The sequence below is a fragment of the Ictalurus punctatus genome, chromosome 1 (assembly GCF_001660625.3).
Source record: "Ictalurus punctatus breed USDA103 chromosome 1, Coco_2.0, whole genome shotgun sequence".
In the NCBI taxonomy this organism is placed as follows: Eukaryota; Metazoa; Chordata; class Actinopteri; order Siluriformes; family Ictaluridae; genus Ictalurus; species Ictalurus punctatus.
Window position 1 is genome coordinate 26,045,384 of NC_030416.2, and position 24,059 is coordinate 26,069,442.

Genomic DNA, 24,059 nt, shown 5'->3' on the forward strand with positions numbered 1-24,059 from the left:
GCAAATGTGTTTGTGTGTGCTGGTGTGTACAATTTTCTACCCTGGTGGAGACCAAATGTCCCCACAAAGAGAGGAATACTTTATAGTTTTGACATTGATTGGACATTTGGCTGGTCCTAAAGAGGAAAACTATGGAAAACGAACAAACAAAACAACCACTAAGACAGACATTTGGTTTCTGAGATTAAGGTTAAGGTTAGATTTAGGTGTTAGCATAACTTTTAACTAGCTGCATTAATAATGATGTAAATGGAAAGTCTGTAAAAGTATAGGAAGACAATTGTCTGTGTGTGTGCTTAATATGTATGATATTAGCATGGCTTATTGTGTGTGAGATATTGTTATCAGTTTGCAAGTTCACAGTGTGATGAAGGCAGTCTCTGTTGTACACGTAGCTGCATTAAAACGACTTTAGATCGTGTAGTAATAGAAACCATTTAGGCTTCACATCAAATAATTAAAATCTTATAATATTTATGTAATCATAAATGATGACAGTCACACAGTTATGAACCAATGTAGTTCTCTATGTCTCCCATGTGCCACATCTGGAATCAGGCCAATTAATAAACATAAAAATTGAGAGTGTCATTTCCCCCGTCTCTAAAACACACCCCATAGCCCTGACAGAGAGCTGGAAAGGGGATTCTGTGGCCAAAGGTTCAGTGTGTGTATGTATGTTAGTGAATGTGTGTATTTTCAGTGTGTTGATTTGACTTTGCAGTCAGATGACAGTGCCACTGTACAATATGACGCTCAAATGTGCCAAGTGCGGAGTTATCTCGTCGGCCGACCTTTCCACCACAGCTACCAGTAACGCCATGTTAGTCCTGCTAATTATTTACCAATTCTCTACCGCTCAACCTTCAGTTCTCTTTTCCTTTCCTGCTTATTTCTTACCTCACTCTTCTTTGGTTCCGATTTTCTCCTGCTACATTCTCCACTCCCCTTTGATTCGTCTCCTTGAGGGAGCTAGTGAGAAACACCCCCATGTTTCATGTTAGGGAATACCATATAAAATATATAAAAAATATGGTATGGTGCCAGAAAATGTTAAGAACTTAATACATATATGTATTTGTGTAGCACTGTGTGTTAACATAATGGCTAAAAGTATGAGATTAGTTGAGTTTAGGTTACACAGAATGTATTGTCAAAATTGCGGTGTAGGTCACAAAGTATAAAGTGTCCTTTTGGACAAGTCATTTCGGTTGACAAAGGAGTCTTGTCTTTCCTGTTTCTCTGAAAACTTTGAAAAACACTGCAATTTTTACTACCTTAACACTAGTTATAGAAGTACTCCGCAGTTACTATTCATATATATATGAAGATAATAATGAGTTATTACAGAGAATGTTTTTGTATAAAAAATATTAGTGTTGTAATTAATGTTTAGATATTGTGTAGTAGTCTATTATTTGCAGTGTGTGTGTGTGTGTGTGCAGAAAGGAGGCAGATGATGAAGTGTCTACATATATAGTAGATGAGTTATCATACATATTATATTCTGTGACCTCATGTGACCTGAAATAGTTTTATATCACTTTTATATGTATTGATACACAGGCCCACAATGAGGTCATAGAATAAATTGCAAATAGTTTTTTTTTTTTTTGCAAGAATCTCTGCAAATTATTTGCGTCATCGGTCAATTCAGTTTACTTATAACTGAAAAGTAAGGAAATGACTGGTTGGGGTAATAATAATAATAATAAGAAGAAGAAGAAGAAGAAGAATATATAATAATGGTAGATAAAATTAATGATAAAATTAATGAAACAAAGTTTAAGACAATTTTATTATCATGCTATGGATTAGGACAGGGAGCTTTTCATGTCCATTGCTGTCTCAAATCTCATTTGTCTTTTCATTTACCTTTCTCTTGGGTTCTTCATAGTCCTTTATTCAGATTTGTTACTCTTTTACCTGCTGTTCCTCCTCCCATGTTTTCATTCATGTTCAAACATACATGCATATTGTATATGTGAATTACACACATATAAGAATATAATTAAAGGATGCATGTACTTGTTTGTCTTGGTAGTATATATTTTTTTATTAATTACATGTACATATACACACACATATATATATATATATATATATATATATATATATATATATATATATATATATATATATATATACACATACATACATACATACATAACAGGCTCATGTTAAAATTGTATTGAGCAATTGAGTATTTCATGCTGATTTACACTGAAATACTAAATGCTCAAAAGATCTAAAACTGAAATAGGAAAATACATTATGTATTTCATCTATCGCATGTTAAAGTTGTCCAGCAGTAAAGGCAGGAGTTCTTACCTTTGCCCTTTGTCGTTTTGAACTGTCTATATTTCCCCTCATTTCGTGTAGGGCATCTTTGTGGAGTTCATGTGTGGTTCTGCCACTGTTAGCACTCACCTGGATGTCTGCAGTGTTGGCCATAACTGACCGCCGCTCAGCTCTCTTCCAGATCCTCTTCGCCATCTTTGATTCCCTCGAGGGCTTTGTCATTGTGATGGTGCACTGCATCCTGCGCAGAGAGGTGTGCAATTATGGGCAAAACTGTACCTATGACTAACTGTATCTTTTGGCCAAAAGGAGAAATAAAATCTTCTGAAAAATTAAAATGGGTGATTTCTGGCAGGTTTTGACCTCTGTTTATATGGTACTTTAGGTTCAAGAAGCAGTGAAGTGTCGAGTTGTTGACCGCCAGGAAGATGGAAATGGCGACTCAGGAGGCTCTTTCCAGAATGGTCATGCGCAGCTCATGGTAATTAAATCAGTAATACTCCACAGTAAGGATGTCAGTATACGCACTATATCCCTTCTGCCACTTTCCACTAAAACTGCCTTCTTGCGTTTTCCTCAGACTGACTTTGAGAAGGACGTCGACATTGCTTGCAGATCAGGTATGCATTTTTCTTAATATTTCAGTGCCTCTAAGTGAGAATTGCTTCCTTTTTTCAAACTGCTTCACATCCTGAGAGCCACTGCAATTGCGACAGCCTCTTGAGGGTGCGGCCGGCTGTTTTGACAAGAAGCGCACCACATTACATACCCATAATGCAATTTCTGCCTTGAGAGCCACAGTGTGCTTGCCGCTGAGTTGTAATGCTCAGGTAAATAGGGCTGCCTGTCCCTTGTTGCGTCTTAGATCTGCCGCTCCTAATTAAGTCCCTCCCGACGTCTCGCCATCAAACAGCACTCTCTACTCTGATATCCATCTGAGCTGTGAATCTGATTATCTCAGATGGCATATCACACCAGCATCTAGCCACATAGCATAGCTGAGACACAACAAGGCTGACAGTGTGTTTAAGGAGTGATTTTTCTATGTGTGTGTGTACAATTATAAATTGAATGGACATAGTCCATTATCTGGCCAGTTACATCAAAGATGGCTGCATCAGGAGTGTTTTTATAGTGACAGCACTAGCATCTGCTTGTACTGGCATTGTTGTCATTGACAGCATTGCTTTCACTCATGAGCTTCTAGCACATAATGATTGTTTTCCAAAAGACATCTCTTATCATTTGCCTAAATTGAGTAGAAGCAGCAAACTATGTGCAGTGTGCCATATTAAATAGCAAGCTACTTTGGTTTCTAAACACAACTGGCATAAACAGGCATTCTAGTAGATTGTTTATGTCATCCAAATAAACAAATATGAATGAAAATGTACTCATTCCAGTAGTCATGTTTGAGATTTGGAGCGGCCATAATGGAACTGCTATAATGCAGGCAAATTGTAATGCAAAAAACAATAAATATGTTACATTAAGGATTAGGCATGTAAACTTGATTTATGGTTAGTAAATTTTAAATAGTTTTATCTTGTTAATCTATACTAGTATTGATAATTATGTCACAATAGATGCTTGATGCATACCTTGAAATATGCTACTAGATATTTTTTTATAAAAAATAGCATTGAAATTATAAGCATTAGCACATCTAATTTAAAGTTTTCCCTGCTGCTGCAGTTTAATATATCATGTCACCATCTTATAGTAGGGGAGGCACAGCAGTAGAGTTGCTATCTCACAGCTCCAGGGTCTGCGTGGAGTTTCCACCTACCTCCCAAAAACATAACGGCACATACATAAATAACACTATGCTAAATTCCCCCTAGGTGTGCATGATGTTGAATGAGATTTCCCTGTGTGTGTGTGTGTGTGTGTGTGTGTGTGTGTGTGTGTGTGTGTATGTGTGTGTCTATGTGTCTGTCTGGCTGTCTGTGTGTGTGTGTCTGTCTGGCTGTATGTATGTGTGTGTGTGTGTGTGTGTGTGTGTGTGTGTGTGTGTGTGTGTGTGCACGCATGGTGCCCTGCAGTAGTTACTGATGTCTGGATCAATCACGTCTATGAAGATGAATGAATGAATCTTGTAGTAATGCCAGATACTGATCAATCAAATAGATATTGATCTACCAAAACCTGTGACACTGTGTTATACAGTTATCATACCATTATAACAGAGGGAGAAGGATCATTGAAAGTCCACCTCTTTACCAAATGTACACTATGTATTGAATTAGCTGAAAGATTATCAGTAAATACGTGGTTTCAGTGGTTACACATTATAAAACTGCTGATGCCTGTGCCACTAGTAGCTAACAAATGTTAAATGTAAGTTTATCTAATTAATCTATAGATAACTATCTCATGTTTATTTAGAACATTTTTATGTTTATGTTGTCATAGCAAATACACTGTTATTTATGGGTACATGTTGGGAAATGTATCTGTTTCTGGCATTTTATATAAATAGAAAACCCCTATAGAGTGCTTGTCAGGTAAGCTTTCTAGCTTCATTTCTACAATATAATGGATGCACCCAAAAGTTATTTGTGTGTTAATTGAACCCCCTGGTGAAAAAATATATAAAATGTTGCTTGTTTGTTTTTTTTCTGTTATTCTGCTAAGCTGGTCTGAATTCTTTTGCTGAGGATTGTGGTGTTAAATGTGGTGCCTATTGATTTTGTCAAGTACCTCTTGCTGCAGAACCAAAAGTCCAGGGGGTGGAATCAGACTTGATCCAGCCCCTCCTATTTGGGCAGAGTCAAAGCAAAAGAAACTGTGTTTTTAGCTGAAGTGTGTTGTTAAGTGTGTTGTAGAGCTTGATCTTGATGCCTTGTCTTTTTCTCTCGCAGGTCCCGGTAAGCGCTCTTCCCTGCAGGGTGAGGAGAAGTTGGCCCCTCAGCAGCTCACAGTGCAGAAAGGCTCCAACTTCAATACGATGCCTGCCAGCATGGCCAAAGTACACCTTCAGAACGTGGCAGAATATGGCAGCCACACGCTCACACTGCGCCGTGACAAAGGAGCTACAGCAGGCATCAGCACTGAGCTGCCTGGTGCAAAGGCCATTTACGTATGTGATGGAGAGCTTTTCAAGCAACTGGAGGGGGACAGCGTGGGTTCTGAGGGAGGTGGAATGACACAAGGCTACAACAACAATACCATCACTGCCACCACCCTCAGGACAAGCAAGCCAACCAAAGAGGACTCCAAGTACAACATCAGCATCGAGCATGTGCCACAGACCAGACTCATCCATCTGAGCAACACAGCTAGCACAGAGCCTGTGCCAGGATATGGGCTAAAGAGTTTTCCTGCTGAACGGGTGAATGTGCCATGCTCAGAGAAGGACTCCCCCTTGCAGAACATCTCCAGCGAGGCACACAGGACTAACAGCACATTAGATCCAGTGGACCCAGGGAATTCAGGCGTGATGTCGAAGAGCGAGACCATCTCCACACTGTCCATGAGCTCCTTAGAGGTAAGTTAGTAAGGCTGTAGTTTTTAACGCAATATATTAAGATTATCTAGGAGTTTAAGTTGATGTTTCCAAATTTTAATTCATAGATTATATACTTCATCTGTTTTTGTGCCACAATAATATATTGTGCTGCACAACAATTTACTCATGGTGATGTTCACTTACTGATGTTTGTTACTGTGGCTAAATACAGCTCCAGTTTACCCCAATTTCCAAGATTTAATAAATTTTTTTATTTTACTTTTTTTCCCTTAAGTTGGTCAAATTAACGTTTTTAGTGTAGCCAATATCTGATACTAGTCTGAACATTTCACACTCCTCAGGAGACCCTCATGTACAAAACAACAACAATTATGATTAGAAGAAAACTGTTGACAAAATTTAGCTGAATATTGAGTGTGAGATCAGTCATGTGAAATAAGAATTGATAAATGTCAGCTTGTTTATCTAGGTTTGTAGTTCATGTAACTTGTTAACATTCCTGAGCCACAAAATAGAATTAGATAGATTGTTTAATGTTGGATCTCATCGGGAAACCTTCTAGTTACATGAAAGTTTTGTTAATTATTAGTTTTTAAAGCAATTCACACCCTGTAACTCACTGCATAAAGTTGTCACGCTTGTCCTGACTGCCTGTGAAATCCAGGCAGTATGCGGCTAAATCTCATGATATTTGAGACTCAACAGTTTCAATCACAAATCACCACATATCAGCCCTGTACCAGATTTCAGTACATATGCAAGTAGCCCAGATTTAAATTGAAACTGTCAGATTCAGTGTACCTTACTGTTCACACTGCCATCACACATGAGGATAAAGATCAGATTTGGACATTTTTTGCCAGCGGTCTGTACTTAGAACTGATATAACTACAAATAAACTTCTATGTTTTCCATATCTGATATTAAAAGAGCTTAAAATTTATAAATAGTTATAAAATCTTTTTTAAAAAATATTATTAACACTAAGTGCAGCATGTGGAGTGTTCAGTCCATAAAGGAGTGTATAACATAATCTTGATAAAAAAGATTTATCTGATTTGAATATACTTCATTTGCATCTATTGCATGAAACACTATCAACAGTCATGCCAAATTATTTCACTACTTGTAGCATTTCATTAGTTACTAGAAGGTTATCAAGGCCTTTAGCTTAACCAGGCAGAAAAGTGAATGAGTGTTAATCAGACTCGGTGTATCACTATGAGCCTACCTGCAGGCTGTATGATGATGAAACTTAGCTACTGCAACACTGTTTATGTGTAGCTTAATTAAGAGAGGATGTGCAGCATGAATTATTCATGATACCAGTAGCAGGCTTGTTTTTCTAAATGGCTCTGTATTAACTATACATGCCAAAAGGCACCATCATAAAACTCTCATGGTGTTCAAAGTGAACACCATCATAAAACTCTCATGGTGTTCAAAGTGAACATGAGGCTTGTTTAATTGTTGTAAGATCCTTAATTCAGATCTTGTCTGATTTATTTTCTCATTCTTTCTTTTCTCTCCACTGTCTTTAGTGTATAATAGTTGTCCCATTTTCCTAATGGACACCTTTGAGCATTTCTGGAGGAATTAAATAGCAGAACAAAAAAAATGTCATTCCATAAGCATTGCTCACAAATAGAAGTGGCACGGACACCCCAAATTAGCCTGTTCAGCATTATAGATGTTCTCCAAAGGTCAGTTCTTGTTCACGTTTTTGAATGTTAGCCAGTAACTAGTGTGGACAGCAAAGTGACCACAGAGCCCAGGGTGATTTATTTGACCTCAGGCCAAACATGTTCCCAGAATGCAGTGCAAAGTTGCAGCTTCAAGCAGAAGGTCAAGCTCTCCACAGACACTTTGAGACAGGCTAACGAAAGGCCATGAGGTCACAAGCTGTTTGCTGTATGTTCATGCCAAGTTCTCAGTGAAAGATGCTCTACAGACTTTGCCCCAACATTAATGCTTCTGTGGTCTTTTCTTCTAAAAAAAAACAAACAAAACAAAACAGTAACACTGAAGATCCTAACATTGTTTTTCGTATTTACTCATTGCAGAGACGAAAATCACGGTACGCAGAGTTGGATTTTGAGGTACCTGCAGCATTCATCTGTAGTCTTGTGAAAAGGAATACATGTTCATGTGAGAACTGTGTACATGATGATATTTGCATTATCCTATTTATTCTTGCACAGAAGATCATGCACACGAGAAAACGCCACCAGGACATGTTCCAGGACCTGAACAGAAAATTGCAGCATGCTGAGAAAGACAGAGAATCTCCACCGGTGGACAGCAAGCCTGGGAAGAGGTGGAGCGTGTCATCTGGAGGCAGTGATAAGACCAACCTTAGCGTAAGCATCCTGGCCAATCTCTTTTTTAATTCCCTTTTCCTCTCAGTCACACTCATCTTGCTAATTTCTTTGCCAGGGTGGAGAAATATCAGGCGATTATCACCATTCCTGGTGTGATGTGTTTCTGGAGAGAAATACTGCTTCAATGAGCAGCTAACATTAGCCAGATACCTAGTTTGTTGTTTGTGAGTGATAAGACGCATTGTGACCGAGAAGCAGATAAAGCTTCTTATTGAGGACAAATGGTAAAAAATAAACAAATCCTACATGTTTAGTCTTCCAGAAAGAAGTCATCTCAGCCCTCCACATGCTTTCTATTGGGCCATGCTTCCAAGATTAATGGATTCACAGGGTTAAACTCAGCATGTAATCAGACAAGGTGGATGTGAAATTACCTGCTACTGGAAGTGAATGCTTTTTTCATGTACCGCATTCTCTTCCATTCAAGTTAAGGGACATTTTTGAGAGGTGGATTTTATTTTTTAAATAAATTAACTTATTTGATGTTCAAGCTGCTGTACATTTTCTTTCACCATTTTTTCCCCTCTCTCTTGATTTGATTATTTGATTATGCCGTCCATTTAGCATTTCTACTATAAATTGGAACACTTTTTAAATGCAAAGCACTTCAAGGCTCTAACTTTAAATCAGTCACTCAATCAATTACTCAGTCACTCATTCAGTCACTCCGTCACTCATTCAGTCATTCAGGCACTAACTCATTTAGTTACTCACTCCTCCCTCAGTCACTCACAAAAATAATACTTGTCACTCACTCAGTCCCTTACTGTCACTCACTCACTAGGAGTTAGGCAGTCATTCATTCACTCACTCAGTCACCCATACATTTGTTACTCACTCAGTCACCCATACATTCAGATAGTCACTCACTCATTCACTCACTCAATCATTCTGCCATTGAGTCAGTCAGTCAATCACTCACTCACTCAGTCATTCTGCCATTTACAGATATAGTCATTGAAAATACACATCAAAGAGTAAAGGATTCTGCGATTTCATGCGGTATCATGTGTTATCACACACATGCTGCAGGCGCAGGAAAGACAAGACCAGTAGGACAAAACCATACGTAATATTTTTTCTTAAATCTTACTGACCACACATTCTGTTTTTTTAGTATACTATGCGTTCAGCTACAGTATATTGTTTTATGCGCCACCTGGTGGTTATTGTGTGAAGCACAGGAAATTAATTTAAATTCTAAGAAGCGTGTCTGCAGGGTGCCGCGTGATCACACGTGTCAGTTCAGGTGAAACCACATGAAAAAATGCACATTTGGCCAAAAAGGCCACATCTGTAGTCTGTCAGCCACTCACTCACTCAGTCCATCAGTGAGTCACTCAGTCAGTCACTCTGTCAGTCAGCCACTCACTCAGTCACTCATTGAGTCAGTCAGTCACTCTGTCAGTCAGGAAGTCACTTAATGAGTCAGTCAGTCATTCTATCAGTCACTCTGTCACTCAGTCAGTCACTCTGTTAGTCAGTCATGCAATCAGTCAACCAATCAGGAAGTCACTCAATCAGTCAGTCAGTCACTCAATCAGTCAAGTCAGTCAGTTGATCACTCTGTCAGTCAGCCACTCACTCAGTCCATCAGTTAGTCACTTAGTCAGTCACTCCGTCAGTCAGCCACTCACTCACTCAGTCACTAATTGAGTCAGTCAGTCACTCTGTCAGTCAGGAAGTCACTTATTGAGTCAGTCAGTCATTCTATCAGTCACTCTGTCACTCAGTCAGTCACTCTGTTAGTCAGTCATGCAATCAGTCAGCCAGTCAGGAAGTCACTCAATCAGTCAGTCAGTCACTCAATCAGTCAAGTCAGTCAATTTCTCTGTCACTCTGTCAGTCAGCCAGTCACTCAGTCAGGAAGTCACTCGATCAGTCAGTAACTCAGTCAGACAGTCAGTCACTCTGACAGTCAGACAGTCAGTCAGTCATTCTGTCAGTCACTTAGTCAGGCAGTTGGTGAGTCAGCCAGTCATTCAGTCAGTCAGTCAGGAAGTCACTCGATCAGTCAGTAACTCAGTCAGTCAGTCACTCTGTCAGTCAGCCAGTCACTCAATCAGTCAGTCAGTCAGTTTCTCTGTCACTCTGTCAGTCAGCCAGACACTCTGTCAGTCACTTAGTCAGTCAGTTGATCACTTAGTCAGTTGGGGAGTCAGTCATTCACTCTGTCAGTCAGTCAGTCATTCTGTCAGTCAGCCACACTTTCAGTCACTCTGTCTCTCTCTCCTTCTCTCTCTCTCTCTCTCTCTCTCTCTCTCTCTCTCTCACACACACACACACAGTGGTGCTTGAAAGTTTGTGAACCCTTTAGAATTGTCTATATTTATGCATAAATATAAACTAATGCATCATCAGATTTTCACACAAGTCTTAAAAGTAGATAAAGAGAACCCAATTAAACAAATCATACAAAAATAATATAATTTGTCATTTATTTATTGAGGAAAATGATCCAATATTATATCTATATCTGTGAGTGGCAAAAAAAAACTTTTGCTTTCAGAATCTGGTGTGACCCTCTTCTGCAGCAATAACTGCAACTAAACATTTCCGGTAACTGTTGATCAATCCTGCTCATTGGCTTGGAGGAATTTTAGCCCATTCCTCAGTACAGAACAGCTTCATCTCTGGGATGTTGGTGGGGTTCCTCACATGAACTACTTGCTTCAGGCCCTTCCAGAACATTTATACTGGATTAAGGTCAGGACTTTGACTAGGCCATTCCAAAACATTGACTTTATTCTTCTTTAATCATTCTTAGAATGACTTAAGAATGACTTAATGTGCTTAGGGTCGTTGTCTTGCTGCATGACCCACTTTCTCTTGAGTTTCAGTTCATGGACAGATGTCCTGACATTTTCTTTTAGAATTCGCTGGAATAATTCAGAATTCATTGTTCCATCGATGATGGCAAGCCGTCCCAACCCAGATGCAGCAAAACAGACCCATCCACGATACTACCAACACCACGTTTCACAGATGGGATAAAGTTCTTATGCTGGAATGCAGTGTTTTTCCTTTCTCCAAACATAATGCTTCACATTTAAACCACAAATTCTATTTTGGTCTCATTCATCCACAAAACATTTTCCCATTAGCCTTCTGGCTTGTCCACATGACCTTTAGCAAACTGCAGAAGGGCAGGAATGCTCTTTTTGGAGAGCAGTGGCTTTCTCCTTGCAACCATGCCATGCACAACATTGTTACAAATATGTTCCCTTTTTGTTTGTTCCTTGAACAGGATAAGCAGCAGACACCCAGCAAGCGGGCATGGGAGGGCATCAGGAAGACTCACTCTCCCCCATCATGGGTGCGGAAGGAGCTGGAGCCATTACAGGCTTCTCCTCTGGAGCTGCAGGCTGTGGAGTGGGAGAAGACCAGCGCCACCATACCACTGGTGGGCCAGGAGATCATGGACCTGCAGACTGAAGTCTGAGCAGCCTACAGCTCCTCACAGAGGTGTAGGGATAAAACTCCTCTGGCAGGGAAAAAGAGAGAGACATACAGGGAGAGTGAGATGTGAAAGAGCGATGAAACAGGGCAATTTTGCTGGTGTATAATTTGTTTTATTTTGATGCTGGAATGTCAATCATAATACTTGGGGAAAAAAGTGGCCTGAACATGTTGTTGTGTAAATGGCTTGGCATTGCTCAGACTGTTGAGACTGGGTGAGTGCAGTGTTGGCATTTTGGGGTGTTTCTATGGGAACAAAATGGGAAAAGAGAAACAGAAATTCAGGTGGTTGGATGGAGGATCCTGAATGTGTGGCCTTCAGTTTCTTACATTTTTTTGAACTCACACACACACACCTATTTCAGACCATTATGGATAAAGGATGTTTGGATTATTAACCACAAGGAGCCTTTTAGCAAAGGTATCTTGAAAACAAATGGTATGAAAAGCCAGAAAACCTCATGGGCAGTCCATATCCTTTAACTGTCATCATGAATGTAATATTTTATTATTATTATTATTATTATTATTATTATTATTATTATTATTATTATTATTGCTCATGTGCCACAAAAGATTCTGTGCTGCTTTGGCTATGATGGGTGGCATGATGGTAAGGTCTCCATTACCCAAATATAAAGCCCAAAGCCATCAGAACATGACTGTTAATGAGAGGAACAACTGCCCATACTCTCCCCACTATCACAAAATGAGAGATTTGACCACACAACCCTCCTCAACCTAAAGCGCCTGTGTCAGTGCCACTCCTATCTCCAAATGAACCAGTGAACCATCCAATACATGCCAACCATCCATGGATTCTTTAGAAACATCTGTGCAAGTCTGCAGTTTTACTCAGCAGCATCTCATTAACTGACTCATTCGATCCTGTTGGTGGCTTTTTCAGTCCAGATGTGAACAGAAAGGACATGTCGTGGTGGATGAGAACATAATACCCATCTGTGCTGTGCCCATGGCATGTAAGCATGATGCTCTTCACTTTATGGTGATGCCTTGACAAGCTTGTCAGAACTCTTAAAGGTGTCAATCACCGTAAGCAAGAGAAAGTGAAATGAAAGTACTCAGAGATTGTTTTGAAGGTCAGGGGAACGAATATACAATATACGTTTAATGTATCTTATAATTAGATATGAAGAGTATATGAATTTGCAGAGAGTTTATGTGATGACATAACGATGGTTGCACACAGAGAAAGCACAAGGCTCACTCTTCAGAGTCCTGTTGTATTGTACAGCATTGTAATTATTTCCAAAAGAGTTCTACACAATGAATTTTAGCCTATAAATATCTTTCTTACTGTGCTTGGGGAATATTGTTATTCTTATTATAAAAATCATTACACAATCCCCAAATCTTGTCAGGTTACTGGACTATATGAGTGTTCTGTAACTTTATGTAACAGTGTGTGTTTTAATATCACTGACTGTCACTCAAGAAGATCTGTACTTGTCTAAACTTCCTGTTCCCACCATCTCCTCCCCACTCTCTCTTTTTTTAGTTCACTGGGTCTTTTTTGTTAATGTACAGTTTTCAGAGCACAAGATGAATGTGTCATATTTCTAATAAAATGTCTATAATCGTTTGTAATGTGGTATACACTGCCTGTTCGTTTTTTGTTCTTGACAAGTGCATCTCGGTGCATTTGTGCCCCCAAACATATGTAAATTAGTAAATAAACTAACAAAGGCAGACAATCATCAGGAGAATATTGAGCTCTAGAGTTGCTTACTTGTGTGATTAGAGGAGGCAGAGAGGATGACTGGAGTGGCCTTGGAATTATTTACACTCTGTGAGCAGGAATCCAATCTGAACAGCACAGCAGTGTGCTGATTTAGCCTATCATAAATACGGGTTTTAAAAAATGAGTTATTATTATATTTAAATAATATAGTTTATGCACTCTTGCATAAAAATATAAACATTGCATTACTTTTTTTTCATTGCCAGACTGCCTAATGTCCTGCCTAATTTATTTTATATGCTTTCTCAACAACAAATCAAAGAACGAATGAAGAAATGAAATATGCAATGTAATTTTCATATAGTACTCTACAAGGTAAAGGTTAATTTGAGCAGTCTAGTTGAAATAGTAGTTTAATGAGCTTCAGTTGTGCATTGAAATAATATTTATGATTGATTAGGTGCTATTGTTATGCTAACCTGTTTAATATCCCAACAAAATCTGTTATGAACAATAATACTCATTTGTTTATATTGCTTGTATGATCCTGTGACAGCTAACTCAGCCTTTGTGACTATGCAATTGCAAGTCGGAACGAAAGCCTGTTGAATGCACACACACATACGTGCACACACACACAAACACACACACGGGAGGGCTAAAGTCACTGAATGACATGAAAGTAATAATTAAATGAACATTTTCCCTCCAGCATATTTTATAAGGCAATTTTTCATACTCGACTTATTAATTCATGAGGACATCTGTTTTCACAGTTTCCTCTTCGCTTGGTTGGACAAGATCTAACTGCTAAGTGTTTGTACAAATGACTGTTCTGCTCGATGCATCTCTGAACCCTTTGCTGTTAAGTTTTACATGGCCTGAATTATTCTGTGGTATTCTGGCGAGCACAGTTATTTACAGTCTTTTCTTGATTTGCTAAGACATGCTTAATGAAATTGGGATCCACTTGCTCATCATCATCATCATCTTCATAGAACAGCAATATGGACAGGAAGTCCATCTATCCATCCCATCCATTTTCTATACTGCTTATCCTACTGGGTCACAGGGAACTTGGAGCCTAACCAAGGGAGCATGGGGCACAAGGCAGGGTACACCCTGGACAGAGTGCCAATCCATCACAGGGCACACACACAATCACACATCCATTCATACACTGTGGACACTTTGGACATGCCAACCAACCTACCATGCATGTCTTTGGACTGGGGGAGGAAACCACTGCAGCACGAAAAGAACATGTAAACTCCACACACACAGTTGAACCCCCAACCCTGGAGGTGTGAGGCGAACGTGCTAACCACAAAGCCACCGTGTGCCCACAGCAAAAGTCTTTTCTTGCAAATGTATTAACACTTTTTCATTGGTTTCAAACATTTTTCACACCTTTTTTTTAGTAAAAGTTAACACACATCCAAAAACCAAACTCTCAATTGCATTAATTGTGTCAAACAAAAGGGAAGCTTTATTGACAGCTAATAGCAATTACTTGCATAATTATGATTCTCAAATGCAAATGCACGTGTGTGAAAATCCTTTGCACAATTATTCAATCAGCAATTAATTCTTATCTATCTATAGCCATGCCACCTTTGATTTCCTATTTGTAAGCATGGATCAAAGATTCCAGAGGCACATATTTGTAAAGAGAGGCCAAGGCAGAGAGACACCAATATCTGCCATCTCCAATGATGGTGTCCTTCACCACATATCAACTGTTGGCCCATACAATAGAGAGGGTTTCATCATATTTCTGCATGCACTGAATGAAAGACTGGTTCCACCTGAAAATAGAGGACTGTTGATGACTCTGTATTTTACCATTTGGGACAGTGAATTCCACCATTCTCGCCCTGTGAATGAATAGTTTGCAGCACACCTCCATGTGATGATACAATTCCTCCCTGCATACTCTCATTTTCTGAACACGATTGAGGAGTTCACTACTTGGAAATGGAAGATGTATGATAACCAACCATATGATCAGATGTCTCTATGGAGGCAATGAATGCTGGTTGCCTGGTAATAGGTGCAGAGGAGCAAGGATTTTTTTTGTGTGTATTGCAAGGGAAAGCATCAAATGCGATGAGAACCTGTGGCCTAATCATCAAATGGATTAAATGAACGAATGGACTAAATGTGATTTTTTCTGATTTTGGGTGAAATTTTTAGTTTCTTTGTTTTTTGGTTATGTAATACCATAAACAGTGCAAATCACTAACTGTACCATAATGAATGTCTGAATTTGTTTTAGGTCTTGCATGTAAATAACAGTTGATGGGCACAGAAAGACTAAAAGAATAAAATGAATGGGGAAAACCCTTGGAAAATGTTGCTTTATATATATATTTATATATATATATATATATATATATATATATATATATATATATATATATATATATATATATATATATATATATATATAAAACAGTATTTCAACAGGGCATCTAAAAATTAAGTAAAAAGTGTAGAGTGCAGTAGGGTTTGATATCTCAGGTGGGGGGATTCACATTTGGAAAAAATAATACTGTTTCTGCTGTGATATGCTTGCTTGCCTTTTTTTGGCACACACTATGATTATGTACTGTAAAATTCAACATATGGCACAGGCATACAGCACGAATGAAGGTTGCAGGTTCATACTGTATTTTGTTGGTCATTGTGTAATGACTGATTGAAGGAATATATTCATTTGAGCACAATTTATGATGGTTAATAGAAATATTTGCTTCTCTTGCATGTTTTTAAAGTTTTGTATGCATTAGAGCATTTTGCAAACAAAATGTGTCAATTTGAACTCAGTTTACGTCAGTTTGGACATTTTCACTTAGGGGGGTACTCACTTTTGTTGCCAACGGTTTAGACATTAATGGCTGTGTGTTGAGTTATTTTGAGGGGACAGAAAATTTACACTGTTACACAGGCTGTACACTCACTACTTCACTTGAAAAGGTATAATCAAATATTTACAAAAATGTTATGGGTGTACTCACTTTTGTGAAATACTGTATATTTTGAGTGTTTAATTAGACCAATTAAGAAATACTTGCTGTGGTTTAAGTGTGTCAGTCTTAGCTTGTTAAGTCATGTCATTAATTTGGTCAGCTGAGAACTATCCTGGAAATGTATGGATAAAATTTGGAAACATACAAAGAGGCTGTATTATAGTATTGACATATTCGGCCATTTCTGACCCATTTCACTGACTTTATCTGTGTAAAATTTAGCAAAAACGCATCTGGAAGGGAGAGTTTTGTTCAACTACATACAAAAAAAGTCTTCAGAGAGTTCTGATTGCTAAATGACCCTAACTTCTAACAATTACAGCATTTAATAGCAATTGGTAATTGGTAGTTTTCTACAATTGAAAGCTTTTAGTGCCTTTTTTAAACTTGTCCAATTGCTCAATATAAAACACTTGAATTGGATTTTACGTAGGTAAATGTGAACATTTGGATCCATCACTAAAATTACCCTTAATAATAAATAAAGCCAATTTTTGTCTGTGTCATGTAATGGAGTATTGAGATGGATGCAAGTGCAGATAAGAGCTTTAATGAAGAGAGGCAGGCAGACAAATCCAAAACGTGAATCAAAAGCGGGGTCAAAAACAGGCACATGGTCAGGCGAATGGCAAACAGGACAAACCAGGCTAAGACAAGAATCGAGAAACAAGAACGAGAACAGGATCAAAACCATGAAACAAAAGAATGAGGATAAAAGGCTTGGCACGTTACAGAATGCAAACGATACTTCCCCATGAACAATGAGAAACAAGGAGCTTTTCAAATCATAAATTTAAAAAGCAAATATTTTTTGTGTGAAAACCCATTCAAGTTGTTTTACCATTCATTCAGGACAAACATGTATGTATACACATACACTATATGGTTTCCATACCTGACCATTACACCAATATGTGCTTGTTGAACATCCCATTCCAGATTTAATCCTCTTTGCTGTTATACTAACCTCCACTCATCTGGGAAGGCATTCCTCTGGATTTTGGTGTGTGGCTATGAGTATTTGCCCATTTAGACATGAGAGCAAGTGTGAGGTTAGGTACTGATGTTGGGTGAGGAGGCCTGGCAAGCAGTCAGCATTCCAAATCATCCCAAAGGTGTTCAGTGAAGTTGAGGTTCACTCCATCCTTGACAAATCATGTGTTCATGGACCTCATTTTGTGGACAGGGGCATTATCATGATGGAACATGTTTGGGCCGCTTAGTTCCAGTGAAGGGAAATTGAAAAGCTACATCATACAAATTTTTTTCTATACAATTGTGCACTTCCAAATTTGCAACAATTTAGTGAAGGAACACATATGGGCGTGATGGTTAGGTGTACAAAAACCTTTTGGCCATATAGTGTACCTGTCACCTGTACAATATCACTTACATAAATCAAAAATAAAATCTGTTGTACCTAAAATCTAGATTCATTCACACATAAGGATAGGGTTAGATGCTTGGGGAATTCTAGTGTGCATTAATGGCCTAGAGCTTATCATAAAGCTCCTTGGCGTTTTGAATAGCATCTTATTTGATAATAAACTACAAAAAACATAGTTCACTAACTGTTAATTGTTTCCTACGTCTAGTGATCAATTATAAGTTGCAATATTATTAACAGTTAAAAATACAATTGTTCATAATGTATTGATATTTTGGTTATATGTTTAAAATCTGAAGTTTTCCTTTACAAATGGTTACAAAATTTTTATACAAATACAAATACAAATACAAATACAAATTTCCTTTACATGTTACAAAAGTGTATTATTTTACAGTGCTGATTCTTCTGGGAGGAAAAAAATCATATTTTTTGTTGCACTTTTAAGGTTTTCATTTGACTTACCCTCATATTATATTAAATATTATATGACATTTTTGTATTTTTTTACACCAAAAATATTTTCATTCATTAATTCATTTTTATTTTCTCTTCAGTATATTGATCGTGTTCTTTCACACCAAATAACTATTTTTTTTTTTACAGATTTCAGTACAAATAATTTAGCTTTTTATATCAATATATTTTACATCATATTAGTGAAAATTTGTATAATTTACAGATGTTATATTTTTGTTCTTTATTTATTTATTTATTTATTTATTTATTTATTTATTTATTGTAGTGTAGTTTTTTGTTGTTGTTGTTTTTTTTTAAAATAGTTTGTAGAGTCTTGTGTTTTCAGTGCTTGAGCTCATGCCAGATAAGATGACTAATTAAATGTAATCTGGATTCAATTATATGGAAATCACCACTCTCGGTGCATCTGCTATGTAATTATGCTCTGCATGTGTTTGCTCATCAGGTGAAATCAACAAGATTACTTTGAAAATTTTCACCTCTGGTGGCTTGATTAGATCCCATATGATGCAGCCCTATAAACTCAGAGAACAAAAAAGAGTGTAAGAATTTACAGTCCAAAAAAAGAAATTGAGCATATTAAATAAAATGTGACTAGGTTATATGTGTAAGTATCAGGATGTGACCTCCGAAAAGTGATAAATGTGACAATTCTATGTGGATATGTGATATGTATGGATGCTTTTCCCTGTATGCACTGCCCATTTTTCATAAGCCAAGATTTGATTTTGGCCTCATCTAACCACAGAATACCATTCCAACTGTACTTCCAGTGATGCTGTGCAAAGTCCATGTGATGCATTTTTTCTTAGTAGCTCTAATAAAGGGCTTCATTCATGCAACTCCCTCAGTATTTTCCTCACTGTGCAGGGCAACAGTTTGCTCATATAATTCTTGATAAATTTATAACAGTTCCAAGGAATGTTAGCTTTAATAATAGCTGAAAACATCTTTTGACTGGGTTTTTAAAAACCTTAAATGCTTAAAATGACTCTGTAAAACCCCATTATGCATGCTTAGCACAAATGCCGGTTCATCCCGTTTCCTTCTTTTAAAAATTTGATCCCAAATATTTTAAGCGCTATACAACATAGAAAAATCAAGAATCCTTAAAGCCACTTAAAACAAAGTTTCACTTGGGGGATTTCTCCTTCTCTAAGGGTTGTTTTCTGTGGTTCCTGATCTTCCCCATGCCTCCAAGTCTACTTTTGTGACAAATACCACTCAGATCCATCTACTGTGACAGCCATAGACAGGCTCTGATTTACAACCTGCCTTCTCACTCTCTTGACTGGAGTGCTTCCAAAGAGACCTGGACTTACCCATCCACAATAATCTGTATCTGCTCTAGTCAGTGATTAATGTTCCCTCTATTTTTAACACCTACTTAGACACACCCCACACACATGCCCACACAAATAGACCTGCTCTCTCTCTCTCTCTCTCTCTCTCTCTCTCTCTCTCTCTCTCTCTCTCTCTCTCTCTCTCTCTCTCTCTCACACACACACACACACACACACACACACACACACACACACACACACACACACCTGTGTTGCTACCACTGCTCTCTGCTAGTTTACTTTTATTTTACTTCACTGACAGAGTATTTCATCTGTATTGAGAAAGACTAATGAACTGCTTAAGTTATTTGGCATGTCCCCATGGATCTGTTTTTGGCCGGCATTCTTTTTACTATGTACAGTACTGAGCAAAAGTTTTAGGCACCCTATTTTTTTAGTACAAACTTTGTTATATTTTTTTTTCTTTTATGACTTCTACATTATTGAGTCAGTACAAAAAACATTTTAGATTCCCAAACATTAGATTTCTAGCACAAAATTAAATGTTACAGAAAAATGTTTGCATGTCATTAAAAAAAAGTAGCAAATTACATAAGAGACCACTTTTCAGACAAAAAAACACAATGAACGCTGCTGAGTTTTGATGCAAATATAATAAGCTAGTGTGACAGTCAAAGTCTGAAGAACCGTGGCTGGTTCTGCAAAATGCTCAATAAAACTTACCAGCTAATTTCCTTATAAAACAGCAGTAATTGTACTACAAACTACTACTTTTATTTATTTATTTTTTGTCATTCCAAATATTGACTTCATTTAATTTAGTACTGTTTACTGCTCTTTACGATATTTTTTTTTAAATGTAGAAACATTTAATTTCATTATTTTGAAGGTATCTTTGCTCTACAACCTTTTTTTGCATGTGCCTAAAACCTTTGCACAGTGCTGTACCTGCAAATCATTTCCGATGATTACGCATATAGACTTTATCTATTAATATTTACAAAACTAATGCTCCTGGCTGTTTTTAAAATAGAGGAAGCACAAGTGTGTGTTGCTCATGTATATATATATATATATATGGAAAAAGTGAAGCGCTGTGAATACCTTCCGGATGCATTGTGTGTGTATATATATATATATATATATATATATATATATATATATATATATATATATATATATATATATACACACACAATGCATCCGGAAGGTATTCACAGCGCTTCACTTTTTCCACATTTTGTTATGTTACAGCCTTATTCCAAAATGGATTAAATTCATTATTTTCCTCAAAATTCTACAAACAATACCCCATAATGACAGTGTGAAATAAGTTTGTTTGAAATCTTTGCAAATTTATCTAAAATAAAAAACAAAAAAAGCACATGTACATAAGTATTCACAGCCTTTGCCATGACACTCAAAATTGAGCTCAGGTGGATCCTGTTTCCACTGATCATTTTTAAGATATATATATATATATATATAAATATATATATATATATATATATATATATATATATATATATATATATATATATATATATATATGTGTGTGTGTGTGTGTGTGTGTGTGTGTGTGTGTGCGTGTGCATGTTCAATTCAATTAAATTCCGTTCAATTGTATTTGTAAAGTATAGCACATTTTTTTCTGTTTTATCTTTTTCATCTGATGGGCTGTTCTTCTGTTTAAAAATCTTTTAAACAGAAGAAATCTGTTAATCAGGTAATCTGCTAAATATCTCAGTTTCACTGATGGAGGTAGAAAAATTAATAAAATATGAATGAAAATAATCAAATTATATAACATCAATTATATAACTTTATATATTTTTATTTACAATATAATATAAAATAATATTAAATATATTTTACAAATAATTTATTTACAATATTTACCGATGGTAAACTAACAAGCTATATGAGCTGTGTAAAACTGTTGGATTCAGTTACCGACCAACTGTGTTCTGTCTGACTGGAACCGATGTCTGAGTTGTTACTCAAGTTCATTACCATTTAATTGACTGACAGTTGGTTACAACATTCAGCCCCTCATCATAGCGAGAACCATGTGTCCGGGCCAGGAAGCAGTGTTGCCAACTCTCGCAAGACAAATAAGCAACTGCAGCTTCAAAAACAAGCTCAAAACAAGCCCAATATAATTATATATCACACAGAATGTGAAAAGCGAAAACAAAATAAATTTAAAAAATCATCAAATGCCAACTGATCACCTGCAAGCAGAATATGATTGGAGAGATGGAAAAGGAGTTTATATTAGAACCATATTTAACTAAATATACACAGTATGAGTGTTTTTTTTATTTTTTTTGTTATAGCCTGTAATACTAATAATAATTGTAATAATAGATTAATATTATATATATATATATATATATATATATATATATATATATATATATATATATATATATATATATATATATATATTATTATTATTATTATTATTATTATTATATAAATTTTATCCATACATTTCCAGGATAGTTCTCAGCTGACCAAATTAATGACATGACTTAACAAACTAAGACTGACACACTTAAACCACAGAAAGTATTTCTTAATTGGTCTAATTAAACACTCAAAACATGCAGTATCTCACAAAAGTGAGTACACCCGTCGCATTTTTGTAAGTATATGATTATATCTTTTAATATGACAACACTGAAGAAATGATACTTTGCTACAATGTAAAGTAGTGAGTGTACAGCTTGTATAACAGTGTAAATTTGCTGTCCCCTCAAAATAACTCAACACACAGCCATTAATGTCTAAACTACTGGCAACAAAAGTGAGTACACCCCTAAGTGAAAATGTCCAAATTGGGCCCAAAGTGTCAATATTTTGTATGATCACCATTATTTTCCAGCACTGCCTTAACCCTCTTGGGCATGGAGTTCACGGAGCTGGTGGATGTTAGAGACCTTGTGCTCCTTCACCTTCCGTTTGAGGATGCCCCACAGATGCTCAATAGTGTTTAGGTCTGAAGACATGTTTGGCCAGTCCATCACCTTCACCCTCAGCTTCTTTAGCAAGGCAGTGGTCGTTTTGGAGGTGTGTTTGGGCTCGTTATCATGCTGGAATAATGCATACTGATCATGCTCTGCTTCAGTATGTCACAGTACATGCTGGCATTCATGATTCCCTCAGTGAACTGCAGCTCCCCAGTGCCGGCAGCACTCATGCAGCCCCAGACCATGACACTCCCACCACCATGCTTGACTGTATCCAAGACACACTTGTCTTTGTACTCCTCACCTCATTGCCGCCACACATGCTTGACCCCATCTGAACCAAATAAGTTTATCTTGGTCTCATCAGACCACAGGACATGGTTCCAGTAATCCATGTCCTTAGTCTGCTTGTCCTCAGCAAACTGTTTGCGGGCTTTCTTGTGCATCATCTTTAGAAGAGGCTTCCTTCTGGGACGACAGCCATGCAGACCAATTTGATGCAGTGTGCGGTGTATGGTCTGAGCACTGACAGGCTGACCCCCCACCCTTTCATCCTCTGCAGCAATGCTGGCAGCACTCATACATCTATTTTCTATTATACCTATATTATCTATTATACCTCTGGATATGACACTGAGCACATGCACTCAACTTCTTTGGTCGACCATGGCGAGGCCTGTTCTGAGTGGAACCTGTACTGTTAAACCGCTGTATGGTCTTGGCCACCGTGCTGCAGCTCAGTGTCAGGGTCTTGGCAATCTTCTTATAGCCTAGGCCATCTTTATGTAGAGCAACAATTCTTTTTTTCAGATCCCAGAGAGTTCTTTGCCATGAGGTGCAATGTTGAACTTCCAGTGACCAGTATGAGGGATTGTGAGAGCGACGACACCAAATTTAACACACCTGCTCCCCATTTACACCTGAGGCCTTGTAACAATAACAAGTCACATGACACTGGGGAGGGAAAATGGCTAATTGGGCCCAATTTGGACATTTTCACTTAGGGGTGTACTCACTTTTGTTGCCAGCAGTTTAGACATTAATGGCTGTGTGTTGAGTTATTTTGAGGGGACAGCAAATTTACACTGTTATACAAGCTGTACACTCACTACTTTACATTGTAGCAAAGTGACATTTCTTTGGTGTTGTCACATGAAAAAATATAATCAAATATTTACAAAAAATGTGAGGGGTGTACTCACTTTTGCGAGATACTGTATATTTACGTTATAAAAGGTTGTCTCTCTCGCCCTACTATAAATCCCTACGTGGACGGAGGCACAGAAAGTGAGTGTGGTGGCAACAGTAAATAGAATATGTACCCCTTTCTCTGAGGGAGGGAGGTTTTTATAGCCATTATTTCCTGGTACACAGAAAAGATGGGAGTATGTGGCCAATTTTAGATCTGCATCATCTGAACTGTACTCTTTGGACATACAGGTTCAAGATGTTGACGCTCAAACGTATCATTCCACAGATTCAGTTCCAAGACTGGTTGGTGATGATAGATCTAAAAGAGGCAGATTTTCCACATAAAAATATTGCCCAGTCACAGGAAGTCCCTGA

The 24,059-nt window shown here is 37.5% G+C and overlaps 1 protein-coding gene across 1 annotated transcript in view; it reads left to right on the top strand.

The window, feature by feature from the left end:
• Positions 1-13,216, top strand: part of adgrb1a (adhesion G protein-coupled receptor B1a) — a 95,826-nt gene extending 82,610 nt beyond the window's left edge. The window contains exons 24-31 of the mRNA XM_017486931.3: positions 725-823; positions 2,383-2,554; positions 2,687-2,782; positions 2,882-2,921; positions 5,166-5,791; positions 7,837-7,872; positions 7,975-8,133; positions 11,402-13,216. Of these exons, the coding sequence (XP_017342420.1) occupies positions 725-823; positions 2,383-2,554; positions 2,687-2,782; positions 2,882-2,921; positions 5,166-5,791; positions 7,837-7,872; positions 7,975-8,133; positions 11,402-11,596 (1,423 nt within the window). The 3' untranslated portion in view covers positions 11,597-13,216. The remainder of the gene's footprint in view (positions 1-724; positions 824-2,382; positions 2,555-2,686; positions 2,783-2,881; positions 2,922-5,165; positions 5,792-7,836; positions 7,873-7,974; positions 8,134-11,401) is intronic.
• The last annotated feature ends 10,843 nt before the right edge of the window (positions 13,217-24,059 follow it).